This window comes from Diceros bicornis, chromosome 12 (assembly GCF_020826845.1).
Source record: "Diceros bicornis minor isolate mBicDic1 chromosome 12, mDicBic1.mat.cur, whole genome shotgun sequence".
NCBI classification, from domain to species: Eukaryota; Metazoa; Chordata; class Mammalia; order Perissodactyla; family Rhinocerotidae; genus Diceros; species Diceros bicornis.
The window spans coordinates 69,739,898-69,755,016 of NC_080751.1; the positions used below are offsets into that span (position 1 = coordinate 69,739,898).

Consider the following 15,119-nt stretch of genomic DNA (forward strand, 5'->3'; position numbering starts at 1 on the left):
CTGGCTGTCCTTCCCTGCATGCCCGGCTGCTACCAGAATCCCACATGCTAAGACATCCAGTCCCCTCTGCCAGAAGGAGGCTGCAGAGCGGGGACAGTGTTCACCTCACAACGACTAGTTGATTGATGTGCCACCGAAAGTCGGGCAGTGCAGACAGTGCTCCTCTCTTGGCCTTGCCACTGGACACGGGAGACTTCCGGAGAGTGAGGAAAAAGGAAAACTCTGTGTGTCATTGGAACAAACTGTTCCTTCACAGAGGGGGACAAATACCTCCGTGCTCACCATGGAATCAAAGCTGTCCCATTTGGCGCCTGGGGCTATAATGCTCCCTGATGGGATTGTTAATCTCATCCTTCCATAGGGATTGAGTTTGTCAGGATGGAGATAACTCCCCTCTCTAGCACCCAAGGGCGGCTCAAGGATGACGTATACAATGTGGATCAGGGTGCTCAAGAGGAAAGCGAGCTCTGCCCACCATGTCCCTCCACATAGGAAGATGCACTGCTGTTCTCCCTGTTCGACTCTGCCGCAGCCAGGCGCGCTCCAGGGAGAGTCAGATCATTCACTCATTCAGCATTCATTAGACAAGTATTCACTGACTATGCCCCAGGCCTGGGGGCCAGTACAAAGATTTTTCAAAACCTCACAGGGTGTTGTACTCCTCGGGTCATCTAGTCCAGTCTCCTCTGAGGCCCAGAGAAGGGAGGTAATTTACCCAATATCACGCAGCAAGTTGGGGCCAGGGCCAGGCTACAGCGCTGAGCTCCTCCAGCGTCCCCTGCACCCACTGCGTGGCCAGGGCTAATGTCACACGTTCTGTAACTCCTACCGGCAGCCCTCAGGTCGGTCACAACCCACATGATAGGGTGGGACGTAACTGTTGGATTTTGTCTTCAAGGGAACGAATGGTAAGAATAAAAGAAAAAACTCTGCCCCCAATGCCTTCAGCCCCTCCCTGGGGCTGGCAGCTGGGGGTGGCCCGCACCCCCAGAGAGGCACAGTCCTCCACCAGAGGCCTTGGCTGCGCTCTCTTAGGGACAACCAAATTCCTAGGCGACTTTTACCATATGTATTCAATTGCGTAGACACTGCTGGTGTGTAGGACTTACATAACTTTGAAAGCGTGCCAACTGCGGTTGCCCTTAAAGATGCTAGTCATTGATGAGCGCCATCCCATATGGTAAAGGGCAGTGGAGACCCCTTACCTCCCACCCCTTCCCCTAACGCCTTTAGACGAGTCTCTGGCTTGAAAAGCGGGACGTTTTTCAACGTGGATCTCCGCGGGTCCACTGCTGTCTGCCATCTAGCTGGAAATGTCAGACACGGTTTACTGGCGCCGCTAACTTGCCAGGTGCCCTTCCGCACGCCCCTTCCCCAGAGTCAATGTCTCTGCCCCCTTCTTGGTGGAGTGGCGCCAGAATCACTTCCAGGTTCCTTCCACAGGGATGCAGGCGCCGGGCAGAAGGGGCCAGAGTCCGCCCGGCCGGCTCCACGTGGCCCGCTCGCGCCGGCGATTTCCTTTTTCTGCCCGAGGGCACGAGGCACTTAATGCCAAGTGCAAGAACAGTTGTGCGTGTCGCGGATGCTGAAATTCGGCGGCGGTCAGCGGCGGGTTTTGCAATTCTGCGGCGGCAGCTCTTGGCCCAAGTCTGAAGGCGGGCGGGCGCGCGCCGGGCGGCGCGCGGCGGGTGCCGGCGCCGGATGCATCGCCCGCGGGGCCCAGCGTCTGCGGCGTAGTGCGCGTGCGCTGGCCTGCCGCGGGCAGGGAGCGGCGCGAGACGGCCCGGGGCTGCGGCGTGGTGCGCGTGCGCGGACCTGCCGCGGGCCGGGAGGGGCACGGCGCTCGGAGGCGCTGACGTCGAGCCGCCCTCGCCCCCCGCCCCTGCGTCCGACCCCGGGTTGGCCGCCGCCGCGCCCCGCCCCCCCTCGGAGGACGCCCGGACGGAACCGATCGCGGCTGGTTTGAGCTGGTGCGTCTCCATGACGACACGCGCGGCGCTATAAGTAGCGGCGCGGCGGCGCGGCGGCTTTGTCAGTCAGCTCAGCCTCCGCCGCCGCCGCCCGTCTGCCAGCGCTCCGGCGCCACCTCGGGCCGGCGGTCCTCCGCGGGAGGGAGCGAGCGGCGGGCGGGTAGGCGGCCGACGGGGGCGGCGGGGCGGCCGACGGTCCTGCGCGCTCGCGGCGTCTCCATGGGGCCGGCCCGCGGCGCCCGCGCGCTCTAGGTAAGAGGGGCATCCCGGCGGTTGGGGGGCTGCAGGGGAACGGCCACGTGTCCCCTCGCGTCGGGACGGGACCGGGCCGGATACAGACCCGGAGCCGCGAGGGACACGTGGTCGCAGAGCCGGCCGCCGACCCTAAGCTTGGAGAGCCGCTGCCTTCCGGCCCCGGTTCCCCCGAGAAGCGGGGCCCGGCCTGCCCCTGCCTGCCCCGGCTCGGGGCAGCCCGGCCGCAGGGGCCGCGTTTGCCCTCCTCCGAAGCACGCCGGGAGGGCTTCGGAGCCGGAAGCTGTCGGGAAGGCCCGGTCGTCCCTGCAACCGCTATTCTTTTTTAGCCATGTGGCAAGCGCGGTAGCAGGTGCAGGAGAGGAATGAAGAAGCAGGCCCGTGCAGGTCCCGGGGTTCCCATCGCTCATCTCGGTTTTATAAGGATGAGACGTATCATTCTGCCTTGTTGCCCTAGAGTTTCTTTTTCTGTTTTGTTTTGTTTTAGTTTTTAGTTTTGCTCTATGTACAGAGCAAATGACCCGATATAGAAACCCGCCGGAATTTTTAGAGCTAAGATAGCCTTGTAGTAGCTATGATAATAAATACTCGGCCAGCCGTGACTTAAAATTGTCTATTTAAGGAATCTTTGAATGACTTAGTGGTTTTAGAAAAGCCTAGAATATTAAGATCCCAGTTCAGGCGAACGGACTTACAAGTAGGAGCCAGCCCCAAGGGTTTCAAAAAAGGCTAATTGTGTTGTTTGAGAATCCTAAATGATTGATGAAAGTGTGGGGAGCAGAACGTTTTAGAAGTGTCTAGGGAGGACAAAGAATGTGTTGATTTTATTCACACCTAAAATTGGGCATAATTTAGTTGTGAAATTTTTTCAGTTTCTATTTAAATTAATCCCGATCTCTTCTAACATTACCCAGTTGGCAGTAAAGAATTTCATACCAGAAAAGTGCTGTTTTGTGCTGATCGATTGATTCGATTCATCATTTTAAGTTATACAGCTATAGAGAACACCAAAAGGTGTTGTTGGGTGAAATTTCTCTATATTGCAGGTTGTTAAAGCTTTTAAAAGATATGGGAAAGCAAAATATTTAATAGTGGTATATTTGAAAGAAATAAAAACTTACCATGTTTAAGCCTGTACACTGTCTTAAAGACGTTTAACAAAACCCTAAACCACCTAATCTGTCACCGCCTGAGCCTATTCAAATGTTATTTAAATAGTCAAAATGGGTTTGCTGGCGTTAGTCTCTTGCCTTCCGCTAGGGGTGATTTAGACAACGTAGGAGGTTGACAGTGCCAGAAAGTCACATTAAATCAAGTCTTAAAACAAGTTTCAACGTGCATGGGTTTGGATTTATGGCAGGCCCGTCCCCCTGGGCCTCTCATAGTGCCCCATGCCAGAGCAAACTGGCCCTGAACCATTGCCTGGCCTCTGTGCCCGTAGGCTGCAGGCACTGAAGCGGGTTGCACAGTGGAAAAGAAGAAAGCCCTACCTGGCAGGAATTAAATAGGTTAAAATCAGTAATTTTAAGCTATTCACCAGTGTCACATTTCACGAAGGCTAAGTAAGGACAGTGGCTCTGATTGCTTCAAGCTTTATTTTTGCCTATTCTTAGTTCATTTATGCTTGCTTATTTTGTTATTCATTAAGTTAGCCAAAAATTATTCCCGTATGATTATCATTCTTAGCTAAGCGAATGTTAGAGTGCCTGTAAGGACAGTTGGGGTTCCCAGAATTGCTAATTTAGTAGGCAACACTGGTTCAAGAATGCTGATTTCTGATCAGATTCCGCAACTGGCAATACATTATGTTGATCTGAAGATGGCAATTTTTAAAAATACATGCTCAGCATGAAAATTAGCTCATAAAAGTCTCAGGAAACTTAAGAGCAATCAGTAAGTTGAGAGCACTAGGCATTTCCATGATGCCTATTAGACACTAAAAATTATTTTGTGTAAGACTTAGTGAAAGTAGGAAATAGCAGGATGTTTATATGGCAACACTCAGTAGTTCCTGTAATGCTATTTTAAGCTTCTGAAGAGCTGAAACAGCTCTGAAATAAAAGTAAGCTGACCCTCGTAAGGCTTTTTTCCGTATCAGTGAACTAAATGCAGAAAAGCTTCTGAAACCTGCATTCTGTGTTTTTTAGTGTGAATATTTGAAATGCTTATTTTGAGATTCACAGCACGGTATATGGAATTGTAGTGTGCTGCTTTGAAAAAATCTGAAGTGTTGACTCTGTGGTGTCCTCAGATACTGTAGAGGTTTTTGGAGTCCTGTGACTTACACTAGGAATACTGGGATTCCCAGACCCTGTGAGGGAGCTGTCTGGAGGGTGCTTGAGTCGCTCTGTGTGCTCGAGAGAGCAGTGCCTGATCTTTCAATTTGATGTGTTCCTAAGAAGGTGGACAGCAAATTCTGTGTTTGTTTATCAGAACATTTCCCCTGCTGCGCCGAGGGCATCTTCAGTAGGACTTGGGAATTTCTGGAGAATCACCTTTGTGAAAAGCTGGCAATACTTCCTTTAAATTCCATCCCTTAGTTTTCCATGTAAGTATTCATGGTTGTTGCAGGCTAGTCTTGTTAAGATTTACTAAGTATTGCTGAGGCTTCTGAGTAAATTTCTCCACCCTGTTTGCGGTTTGTTGTGTTTCAGAGGAACATCAAGAAACCATGAACAACTTTAGTAATGAAGAGTCTGACTACCATTTTCTTGATGAAGGCTTTACTGCCAAGGACATTCTGGACCAAAAAATTAATGAAGTTTCTTCTTCTGTAAGTATATTAAGTCCACGCTGGCAGTGCAGCTTTGAGAATGCTGGGCAGATGAGTGGGAAACTTCAGTGGGGTCTTAAGGAAATGTAATGGAACTTAGATGTCTTGTTAGGGAATTGAGAATGTAATTGGCTGTGAATTGTCCAGTGATAATAGTGATGTTCATATCAGTGACTGGACTAAAAAGAGTAGGATTCACTGAGAACGACGGGAAGGAAAAGGGAGGCTGCATGTTAGACTTATTGCTAATGAGCTCCCTGTAACCACTCTCGCTGTAGGATGATAAGGATGCCTTCTATGTTGCGGACCTGGGAGACATTCTAAAGAAACATCTGAGATGGTTAAAAGCTCTTCCTCGGGTCACCCCTTTCTATGCAGTCAAATGCAATGATAGCAGAACCGTCGTGAAGACCCTAGCTGCCATTGGGACAGGATTTGACTGTGCCAGCAAGGTAAGCAACATAGCAGGACTTCAAAATGATAATATAAAGTGGCCCTGGTCTTCCCAACTGGACAGATCAAAGTTGTGTTTCCTGGGCAATAGATGCTAATGAAAGAGTTGGGGACCATGGCAACTTCCCGTGTTTTTTCTGTTTCTTCCATCCGTTAGCTGCATCTGTATAGTGTAACACCTCTTCTTTTTCAGACTGAAATACAACTGGTGCAGAGTCTCGGGGTACCTCCAGAGAGGATTATCTATGCAAATCCTTGTAAACAAGTGTCCCAGATTAAGTACGCTGCCAATAATGGCGTCCAAATGATGACTTTTGATAGTGAAGTCGAGTTGATGAAGGTGGCCAGGGCACATCCAAAGGCAAAGTGAGTGACTCCTCCACTGAGGGCACGTCGGGTGTGGGGTCTGTGTAGTGTCACACGGACTCAAACGTCCAGGTGTGGGACTTCTGTGCTTTAGTAAATTATCTTTGTGCTGGGTCAAAGTAGAAAATAGCTTAAACCCTCTTGATTAATAAAACCTTATTAGATGCAAACCACAGAGTGTCAGCCAAGGATTCTGTTTTTATTTTAACCCTGCCCATGAGTGATTTTCTGTCGTGGGAAATTTGGCGCACTTTTGTTGCTTCTAGGTTGGTTTTGCGGATTGCCACTGATGATTCCAAAGCAGTCTGTCGCCTCAGTGTTAAATTTGGTGCCACACTCAAAACCAGCAGGCTTCTTTTGGAACGGGCGAAAGAGCTAAATATTGATGTCGTTGGTGTCAGGTGAGATCTTGGTGGTGGCATAGTTATAGGCTAAGATTCATATTAGGCAATGCAAGTTTTACAGGTTTTCTCCTGCTGTAAATAGTTATTTTCAGAAATAGAAGTGGGGAGGGCGAAAGGGGTCAAGGGGCACATGTGTACTGAAATGGATGGCAATTAGACTTGAGGTGGTGAACACAATGTAGTCTACACAGAAATCAAAATATGATGTACACCTGAAATTTAATGTTATAAACCAAAGTTACCTCAGTAACTGATAAATAAATAAGAAAAAGAAATAGCGTGTTCTCCTTTCTTGTTGCCCTAGCTTCCACGTGGGAAGTGGCTGTAGTGACCCAGAGACCTTCGTGCAGGCCATCTCTGATGCCCGCTGTGTCTTTGACATGGGGGTGAGTATATGTAAACCTCAAGTGCACGATGGGGACGGGGCTGACAGTAGCGAGTCTCAGTTCTAGAAATAACCTTTTGTAGAAGTCATCCCAAATTACAGAGGCTTAAACCCATTTGCTGCGTACATTTTTTAGTATGAATCTGCCTGTTCGATTAACTTGATTTTCTTGACTCTAGGCTGAGGTTGGTTTCAACATGTATTTGCTTGATATTGGTGGTGGCTTTCCTGGATCTGAGGATGTAAAGCTTAAATTTGAAGAGGTAATTTATAACAAAACTACACTATACTATAGCTAATTTAGTAAGTTCCTTTTTGGAATATTTCAAAATTTAAGTGTTTTAGCTAATACTAAAAGGGACAGTATAAATATGAAAATTAATATCTTGGTGTGATGTTTTGAGTGTCTTCTGTGCTATTTAAAATTGTATCTCTAATATCCTTTGGTTTTCTAAACTAAACAATGAGTCAGTTTTCCCCGAAGTTTTGGGAAACAGTTGATCACGTCAAGAAATGTGGAAGTAGCATGCTGGCTGTAGTACGTAAGAACCTGAAACGTGCTTTGCTGGAATTTGTACTTCCTCTCCGTAAAACATTTTAAGGGTTTAGTCACTTAAAAAGTTAAGAAGCCATTATATGGTGCTCGAGTTTATGAAATAGATCCACGTGAGGTAAGCAGAACAACAGAAAGAGTTTTGTCCTGTTGGCATATTTGCTATATAAAAATATTTAGGCACCCTGATACCTCAGTCAGTGGTAAGGAATTTGTTTTGTACTATTGTTTGATGAAATCATACCCATAACTTCTTTAAAAGGATAGAAAAGGTGTCCAGAGGGGAATCAAAATGAAACCAGAGAGATGTGCAGTCTGGTGTTTGGGAAGATGTTTTTTTGCTGTTGCTTAATGGTAACCCCTCTGCTGATGGCTGTTCTCAGAGGCCTGTATCGTGTCATGTCACAGAGCACTGTGCTCTTTCTCCTCCGTGTGAGTTCCCTTAATGACTGACTGCTCTTGTCTGTCGCACTCGTAGATCACCAGTGTAATCAACCCAGCTCTGGACAAGTATTTTCCGTCAGACTCGGGAGTGAGAATCATAGCTGAGCCAGGCAGATATTACGTGGCGTCAGCTTTCACACTCGCAGTTAATATCATTGCGAAAAAGCTCGTATTAAAGGAACAGACAGGATCTGATGGTATGTGTAAAGGACGAATCATTGCTTGTATAACTGAAAGTTGGTACAGAAAGTGGTAATTGAGATTAATCTGCCTTTTTAGATGAAGATGAGTCGAGTGAACAAACCTTTATGTATTATGTGAATGATGGAGTATATGGATCGTTTAATTGCATCCTTTATGATCATGCGCACGTGAAGCCTCTTCTGCAGAAGGTATCTTTCCAGACATGCTGTATATAACAGTTAAGATGATTGGTGGTGATAAGTGATGGCAGGGTCATGATGACTATGGATGTTTCTCTTCCTCAAATGTAGAGACCCAAACCGGATGAGAAGTATTATTCCTCCAGCATATGGGGGCCGACGTGTGATGGCCTCGACCGCATTGTTGAGCGCTGTAACTTGCCCGAGATGCATGTGGGCGATTGGATGCTCTTTGAAAACATGGGTGCTTACACTGTTGCTGCTGCTTCTACTTTCAACGGGTTCCAGAGGCCAACTATCTACTATGTGATGTCAGGGCCAACATGGTTAGTGACAGCAGTGCCTGTTCCTGCTTCTGATAAGAACAGATACCTTCTTGGATTTATACTTGCTCTTGTCTAGTTGAATAAGAAATTATTTTGCTTAGGGTTAATACTAACAATGTTTCTTAGAATAGCTTATTTTCATCCCATATTAAGAATATATGCTCTAGAAACTTTGGAAAATCCAGGCAAATGGAAGGAACATCCCTTGAATAATACTGATCTGTATGTCTCTTCAGATTTTTCCTAAAGAAAAGACCATTTTAGAAAAGACCGATTAGCATATTCCTATGTAAGGAGAATATTTTAATTAACGTGTGACTTGTGGTTTCTTTATTACCAAAAAGATGGTTCTGAAGAAATGCTTGCTTTGGAAATACATTGAATTACTTCCTGATGACATAGTAACCAAGGAAGTAAATAGGCTTGTGAATAAGTTATTCTTGTGGGTGACTCAGGGTTTCTGAATCTGCCTCTTCTATCTCTCTCAGGCAACTGATGAAGCAAATCCAGAGCCACGACTTCCCACCTGAAGTAGAGGAGCAGGATGTCAGTACTCTGCCTGTGTCTTGTGCCTGGGAGAGTGGGATGAAACGGCACCCAGCATCCTGTGCTTCAGCCAGCATTAATGTGTAGATACCATTCTTGTAGCTGTTAACTGCGAGTTTAGCTTGAATTAGGGATTCGGGGGGACCATTTAACTTAATTACTCTAGTTTTGAAATGTCTTTGTAAGTAGGGTTGGCACAGATGCAGCAATACGGAAGACTAGGAGATGGGGTCACACTTATCTGTGTTCCTATGGAAACTATTTGAATATTTGTTTTATATGGATTTTTATTCACTTTTCAAACACGCTACTAAAGAGTGCCCCTCAGCTGCCAAGCAAGCGTTTGTAGCTTGTACATTGGCAGAATGGGCCAAAAGCTTAGTGTTGTGACCTGTTTTAAAAATAAAGTATCTTGAAATAATTGGGCATTGGGAAATTTTTAGTGTCCATTCCAAATGGCTCACCTTGAATGTTTTACAAATAGGAATTGATCTTTCTTCCTACAGGCTGAGGAAATTGTCCCAGCGGACTTAGGAGTTGATGATTTTCAATATTTTGAAAATCCATGGAAATGCCTTCTTCCTCTTTGGCATTTTTAATTCAAGTATATGAGTCCCATAAAGTTTGCTGTGGATTCTCACAAATAGTGGCTCTAGCCCACATGCAGGTAGAAGGCAAAGAATGGATGAGACAGCGGCCATACCCTCTGCTGCCAACAGGGGCCAACATTTGCTGTTAGTGGCTCAGCCCACCCTGAATGTCTCAGAGATGGCTGTGAACTTGGAGTGCCCAGAGAGAGCTCCTGGTTGACTGACCTGCTCTGTCATGACCAGTGCCCAGAGAGGAAGGCACATGAGGCCCTCTGAGCCCTGCCTGCAGAGACCAGAGACCTTCCGTTCCCAGCTTGGCTTCATTCCCAGGACAAGTCGTGTAGTTACAGACAAGGATGTAGCACAGCATTTGGCAGTCAACCTATTTTAATAAATTCGACAACAAGTCTTATGTGTTGTAGATCTGTGCCTTCTCTGACCTTGACTACTGGCTTTTATGTTCTCTTAGTCAGCTTGTACCCCCACTCTAAAAAACGATGGCAGGGTCTCATACTAGACCCCCAAAGTGGGAATTTTGAATCCCTGCTGTTGCTGCCCAGTGAGGAGGAAGGAAGGCTGTGTAAAAGCCAGATGTCACTCTGGTAAGCCACTAGTCGCCACCAGTCACTGGCATTGAGTATCATGCCAGTTTCATTAGAGGGGCATGGGAAGACAACAAACGATACAGGTGGGAATGCCGTGGCTCCTTTCAGCTCAGTAAATTCAGCCCTTCAGCTGATGCTGTTGGTACCTTTGCTAAAGGAGTTGAGGGGGTGACTTCTTATGTTCCTAAGAAGAGCCACGTTGCTGTGATTGCTAAAGTCACCTTTTCCTTGGCTGCTCAACCAAACTAGGGCTTGGCTTGTCACCAGCTCTGGTCGCCCTTGCTGGATCCAAGAAGGTGGCTTTAGTTGCCAGAATATGAATAATAAGACTTCTCAGGAGTCACAAAATAAGGTCTGACTAGTCAGGGCAGAGGGCAGGAAAGAACACTTCCATCACAGTCTGACTCGTTTCCTGTGAGCACGTCCTCGTCTGGTTCCTCAGGATCTGATGCCCACTGCGAATGTTCAGAATAAAGGGATTGGCATTGAGTATGTACTAAGAAATGTCAGCTCAACACTAAGCCTAAAATCTCGATAAATTAGGCTTGTCGCTTTAGGAGGGAAGGAATGAGCAAGATCCCTTAGTGGCAGCACTGAGCTTGGGTTGAGAGGAAGGGAGGGAGAGGTATCCGCTCACGCAGTATCTTGGGGGGCTTAGTAACTGCTCCCAGCCAGTTAAAGGGCAATCCAACCAACTGGCCACTGCCAGTGGGGACGGAAATAGCGCTGGGTAGTCTCATGCCACCCATACCACAGCCTCTGGACCTGGCTCCTGACGGCTTGGCGAAGCCACTTGCGTGCCTCAGTTTCTGGGCTTTGCCAAGGCTGGGCTTGAGGTTGCAGGGTGATGTGGCCTGGCCGAGGCCAAATGACGTTCTGTGGCCCTTATACCTGGGAGTGCGCGAGTGAGTTTGGCTGGAGAGGCTGGGGATCTCAGACAGCTGGCTGTGTGTCAACACTCGCCTGGGACCCCCTTCAGTCCTAGTTAGCAGTGTGTAGTTACATGTCTCCACATCATTATTGAAGATGGTGTTGTCCAGTCATTAGCAGAAATTGGACATTTCTAGACCTGTGATTTGAAGTGAATACAGCTCTGGGCCTCCAGCAAGGCAGTGGGTGAACTGTCCTCCTGAGGCCGCTGGACTCCACACGCCCCCGTGGGAGGGGACCCAGGGGACGCAAGCTGCTGGTCCAGGGTGAAGGCCGTGGTCTCCAAGCCTGACAGGCTCCGCGTTTGAGTTACTCGGGGGGTGTTTTAAAGTGCAGATTGCTGGGGTCCCCCAACTCAGGGTGGGGGCTGCGGGGCCCTGGGTAACCACCTGGAGAAAGTAAAAGTCTACCAACTCACTCCTTACACCACGGTAAGTTCCGGGTGAGAGTTTCCAATGTAACAGATTAGACCACAAAACTTAGAAGAAAATGTTTGAAGTCAAAAAGCCCAGGGACGAATGGGGAAACTAACACATGTGAAAGGGGCGAGTCTCCATATTACAAGAGCTCCAACAAATCAGTGAGAAAGGATACAGTAGAAGGTGGGCAAGACATGAACACGCGTTCACAGAAAAGGAAAGCTTGGACCATGAAAAAATTTTCAAATTCCACAGAAATGCATGTTAAAAAGACAAGAATCTGTTTTTTGCCTGTCAGACAGGCAAAGGGGGAAAAGGGTCCCAGCTTGCAGGGTAGGCAGGGCTGCTCACACAGCAGTGTGAAGGAGAGTTGTCAGAATAATCTCTCTGGAGGGAATTCACCACCAGCACAAGTAATCCACATTATCTTTGACCCAGCAACTTGACTGCTAAGAATTCTCTGACAGAAATCCGCTCATAAGGCTTTTTCTTGTGGCGTTGTTTGAAACAAACAGCACGTGTTAGAAACAACCCATATGCACGTCCAGAGGGTGCTGATCATCGGAACAGACACCTGGCTGCTTCCAGAGCGCGTGGACCTGTGGGAACGGGCGGGGCCACGTCCAAGCCACGGTGAGAGGAGGAGCAGGGTAGGGTGCGCTGTGAGCGGTGTGCTACTATTTGTGTGAAAAGCAAACCAAACTTTGTGGGTGTGTACACACATACTTGCACATGCAGAACGTTTCTGGAAGGACTGACCAGAAACTGGTAGCAGGAGAATGGAGGCCAGAGGAGGGGAGTGGAGACTGACCTCACGTGCGCTTTAACGTGTGTTGATATTACTGGTTTTAAAGGAGTTATGAAATAAGCTCCCAGGGAAGGAAAAAGAGGCTCCGAGAGAAAGTCCTCAAGTCACGAGACTCCTGAGTATGTTCCTAGCCCACAAACGTGCTGCCGGACATGGGCCGGCAGGCTGGGGCAGGGAACCTGGGTGGGGTTGGCCAGGGCCTGCTCTCCAACTCTACAGGGCCTGCAGTTCGTGAGGCTGACGGAGGCGCAGACCCGCTGGAGCTGAGGACGAGAACGCTGGCTGAGAATGTACATGCGTTCTGGAACGTTAGCAGGGCAACCCCTACCTTCCCCAGAGCCGGGGCTGGCTGCCCTGTCAGGGGTCGCCTGGGGGTCGGGGTCAGACCCTGAGTGCCGGAGTTCCTGGCTGGGGCGCCGCCCCTCATGGACCAGTGGGCACCAAGGGGCGGGCCAGATGCCTATGGACAGAGCACTGTCCACACCTTCTGCAGCCCTCTCTCTAGCCCCCTGGCTGACCATCCTTTGTGCCACCTTGTGGGTGGGACCCACTGGCCTGCCCAAGCCTCATTCAGTTTGTCTTCTGTAGTCATGTGCTCCCCATGCCCCACCAGGGACCCCTGTGACGGAACCTTGCATCTCTATGTAGCTTCCATCCTGACTTATTAGGTTTTCTTAGGTTCTTCCACCTCCTGGCTGCTCTCCGCCTCTGTTAGGGGGCTTTTCTGGGCATCTCCCACTCTTTCTTCAGCATGGGCCCTCCCTTGTACTGGGTCTGGGGGGCTGGCTTGGAGCCATCTCTGGACCCACTGGAGGACTGCCCCCTGGAGGTGAGATCTACTGTTTCCAAACCGAGGGCCCCGAGGAGCCTTGGCCCCCCGGGGTGATGGGCGGAGGGCAGGTGGGGGCTCTGCCCTTGCTGCTTCACCCAGTTGAACGCATCAGATTTCAAGGTAGGATATCATTTGAAGAAAGGCTTTGCTGAGTCTCCCAGACTCCTTTTTCACAGATGGAATGACGCCTGTAGAGGCCAAGTGACTTGTGCAAAGTAAGCCAGCCAGTTAAGAGGAGGACCCGAGAGGAAACAGGCCTCCTGCTTCCCTGGCCGGCCTGTGCTCCTGGCCGCTTCCTGAAGAACAAGAACCAGGACTGGAATGAACCTCCCTCTCTGTCCCACCGAGGGCTGGGCCTCGGCCCCTGGTCCTTGCTGTCTCCCAGCCTCACCCCTGCCCAGGGCAGCAGCCGAGGGGGCGGCCTCGAGCCCCCACGGCTCCGGAGCCCCGCAGAGGTTGCACCTGGGGCTGCGGTCATGCACAAGCCCGGAGCCCCCACTGACCCAACCGGAGCCGGCACTACCGGCGACCAGGCCCCCGTGGCCGCCTCCTTCTCAGAGGAAAGCTTGTGCATGCCTACCTGGCAGGGTTGTTAGGAGGGAGGATCGGTGAAGGTCAGAACCTAGTGCTCTGAGTGAAGACACCTGGGAAATCCTTGCTGCTGTTTTGGGGAGTAGGAGGGTTGCTTCCATCCTTACTGCTGGCTCTAGAATGCGGAGGCTCATGACGGGACATGCTCTGCCTTTGGCCAGAGGGGTCACTGAGGAGGAGCCTTAGGCGGGGGACCTTCCCGGGCTGTGGTGTTTGGGGGTGAGGGCTGGGAGCAGGGAGGGCCGAGGGTGGCGGGGCTGGCCGAGGGTCAGAGGCTTCAGGCATAGGGGGCGGCTCCACCAGGAGGGCCATGTGCCCTGCCCTGGGGGTGGCCTGTGAGGTAGCCTGGTTCCTCCAGCTTCTGACCTGCCCCGGGGGCTGTGCAGGCCCAGCTCCAGGGCTTGACAAGGAGGGTTGCCAGATATAGCAAATAAAAATAGAAGATATTATGTGGGACATGTGTATTACTGAAAGATTATTTCTTGTTTATCTGAAATTCAAATTTAACTGAAAAAGGCCTCCGAGTCTTGGGTGCCAGGAGCCTGGCCTCAGCTTCTGGGTGCTGTGTGGCCCACGGAAAATGAGGGGCTCCTCCTGGCCTCAGTCTCCTCATCTGTCAAATGACAGGGACAGAAAGCTCCTATACAAAGCAGGCCCAGGCGGCTCCAAAACTAGGCTTTGGGAGGCCTTACAGGACGGCCCTCCTGGCCACAGCCACCAGGGGGCAGCAGCACCTCATGCTGGACGCTCCTCTGGTGGTTCTGCACTGAGAACAAGTTGTCAGGTCACTCAGTCACTCAGCAAACGCTGACAGAGCCGACTGTGACTGGAGAGCTGTGGGAACAGGAGCACGATCTGGCTCAGAGGGAGATCAGGGTATCCAGGGCTTTGAGGAAGGGGCTCCAGGCAGCCTTGTCCCGCACTGGGCTGCTCCCCCTGAAACTCTTCCTGAGTCCCCACAGGTGAAGCCCACCCTGTAGCCCAGCCCTTGCCCCTCCTGCCTCCTGCCTGGTGAACAGCTGGTGGGTCCCTGCAGCCTGTGTTCTTGCTGCCCCCTGCCTAACACCCCCCAGCCACCTCCTGAGGTGCCCACACCGTGCCTGGTGACCCCCTACCATCCCACTCGCCCTGGCTGTGCGGGCTGGCTCGGCCTCCCCACTTAAGTGTAGGTGCTGCGGGAAGCAGGGGGCACTGCCCTCATTGATCCCCCCACCACGGGGCAGTCCTTGAGGCCAGGTGGAGGTCCGGCTTGTCTCCAGGCATCTGTACCTGGGTACCTGAGGCAGACCAATGTCGCCCCCTCCTCATCTTTGCACGGTCCTGGGTCCATGCTCTTCCCGCACCGGGGCTGCCCCCACTGGGCGCCCGGTCCAGCCGCAGCTCTGGCCCCCACATCTGGAGGAGCCAGGGGCCACTTGCAGCCCTCGCTCTGAGCTGGAGGGTCGGAGGGGCAGATCCTGGCCTGGGGGGCAGCCTCGCCCTCCCCCAG

The 15,119-nt window shown here is 50.5% G+C and overlaps 1 protein-coding gene and 1 non-coding gene across 2 annotated transcripts; both read left to right on the forward strand.

Annotated features, from left to right (window-relative positions):
• Positions 1–2,088: 2,088 nt before the first annotated feature.
• Positions 2,089–9,276, forward strand: ODC1 (ornithine decarboxylase 1). The gene is made up of 12 exons (XM_058551806.1): positions 2,089–2,222; positions 4,656–4,770; positions 4,877–4,995; positions 5,274–5,447; positions 5,642–5,814; positions 6,081–6,215; positions 6,523–6,604; positions 6,783–6,866; positions 7,635–7,797; positions 7,880–7,992; positions 8,095–8,309; positions 8,798–9,276. Exons 3-12 carry the CDS (start codon positions 4,894–4,896, stop codon positions 8,940–8,942), a joined length of 1,386 nt encoding a protein of 461 aa, XP_058407789.1. The 5' UTR covers positions 2,089–2,222; positions 4,656–4,770; positions 4,877–4,893; the 3' UTR covers positions 8,943–9,276.
• LOC131412316 (small nucleolar RNA SNORA42/SNORA80 family) lies at positions 3,560–3,693 on the forward strand. Its single transcript, XR_009221759.1, has one exon. It is a non-coding gene; the product is annotated as a small nucleolar RNA SNORA42/SNORA80 family (small nucleolar RNA).
• Positions 9,277–15,119: the final 5,843 nt, after the last annotated feature.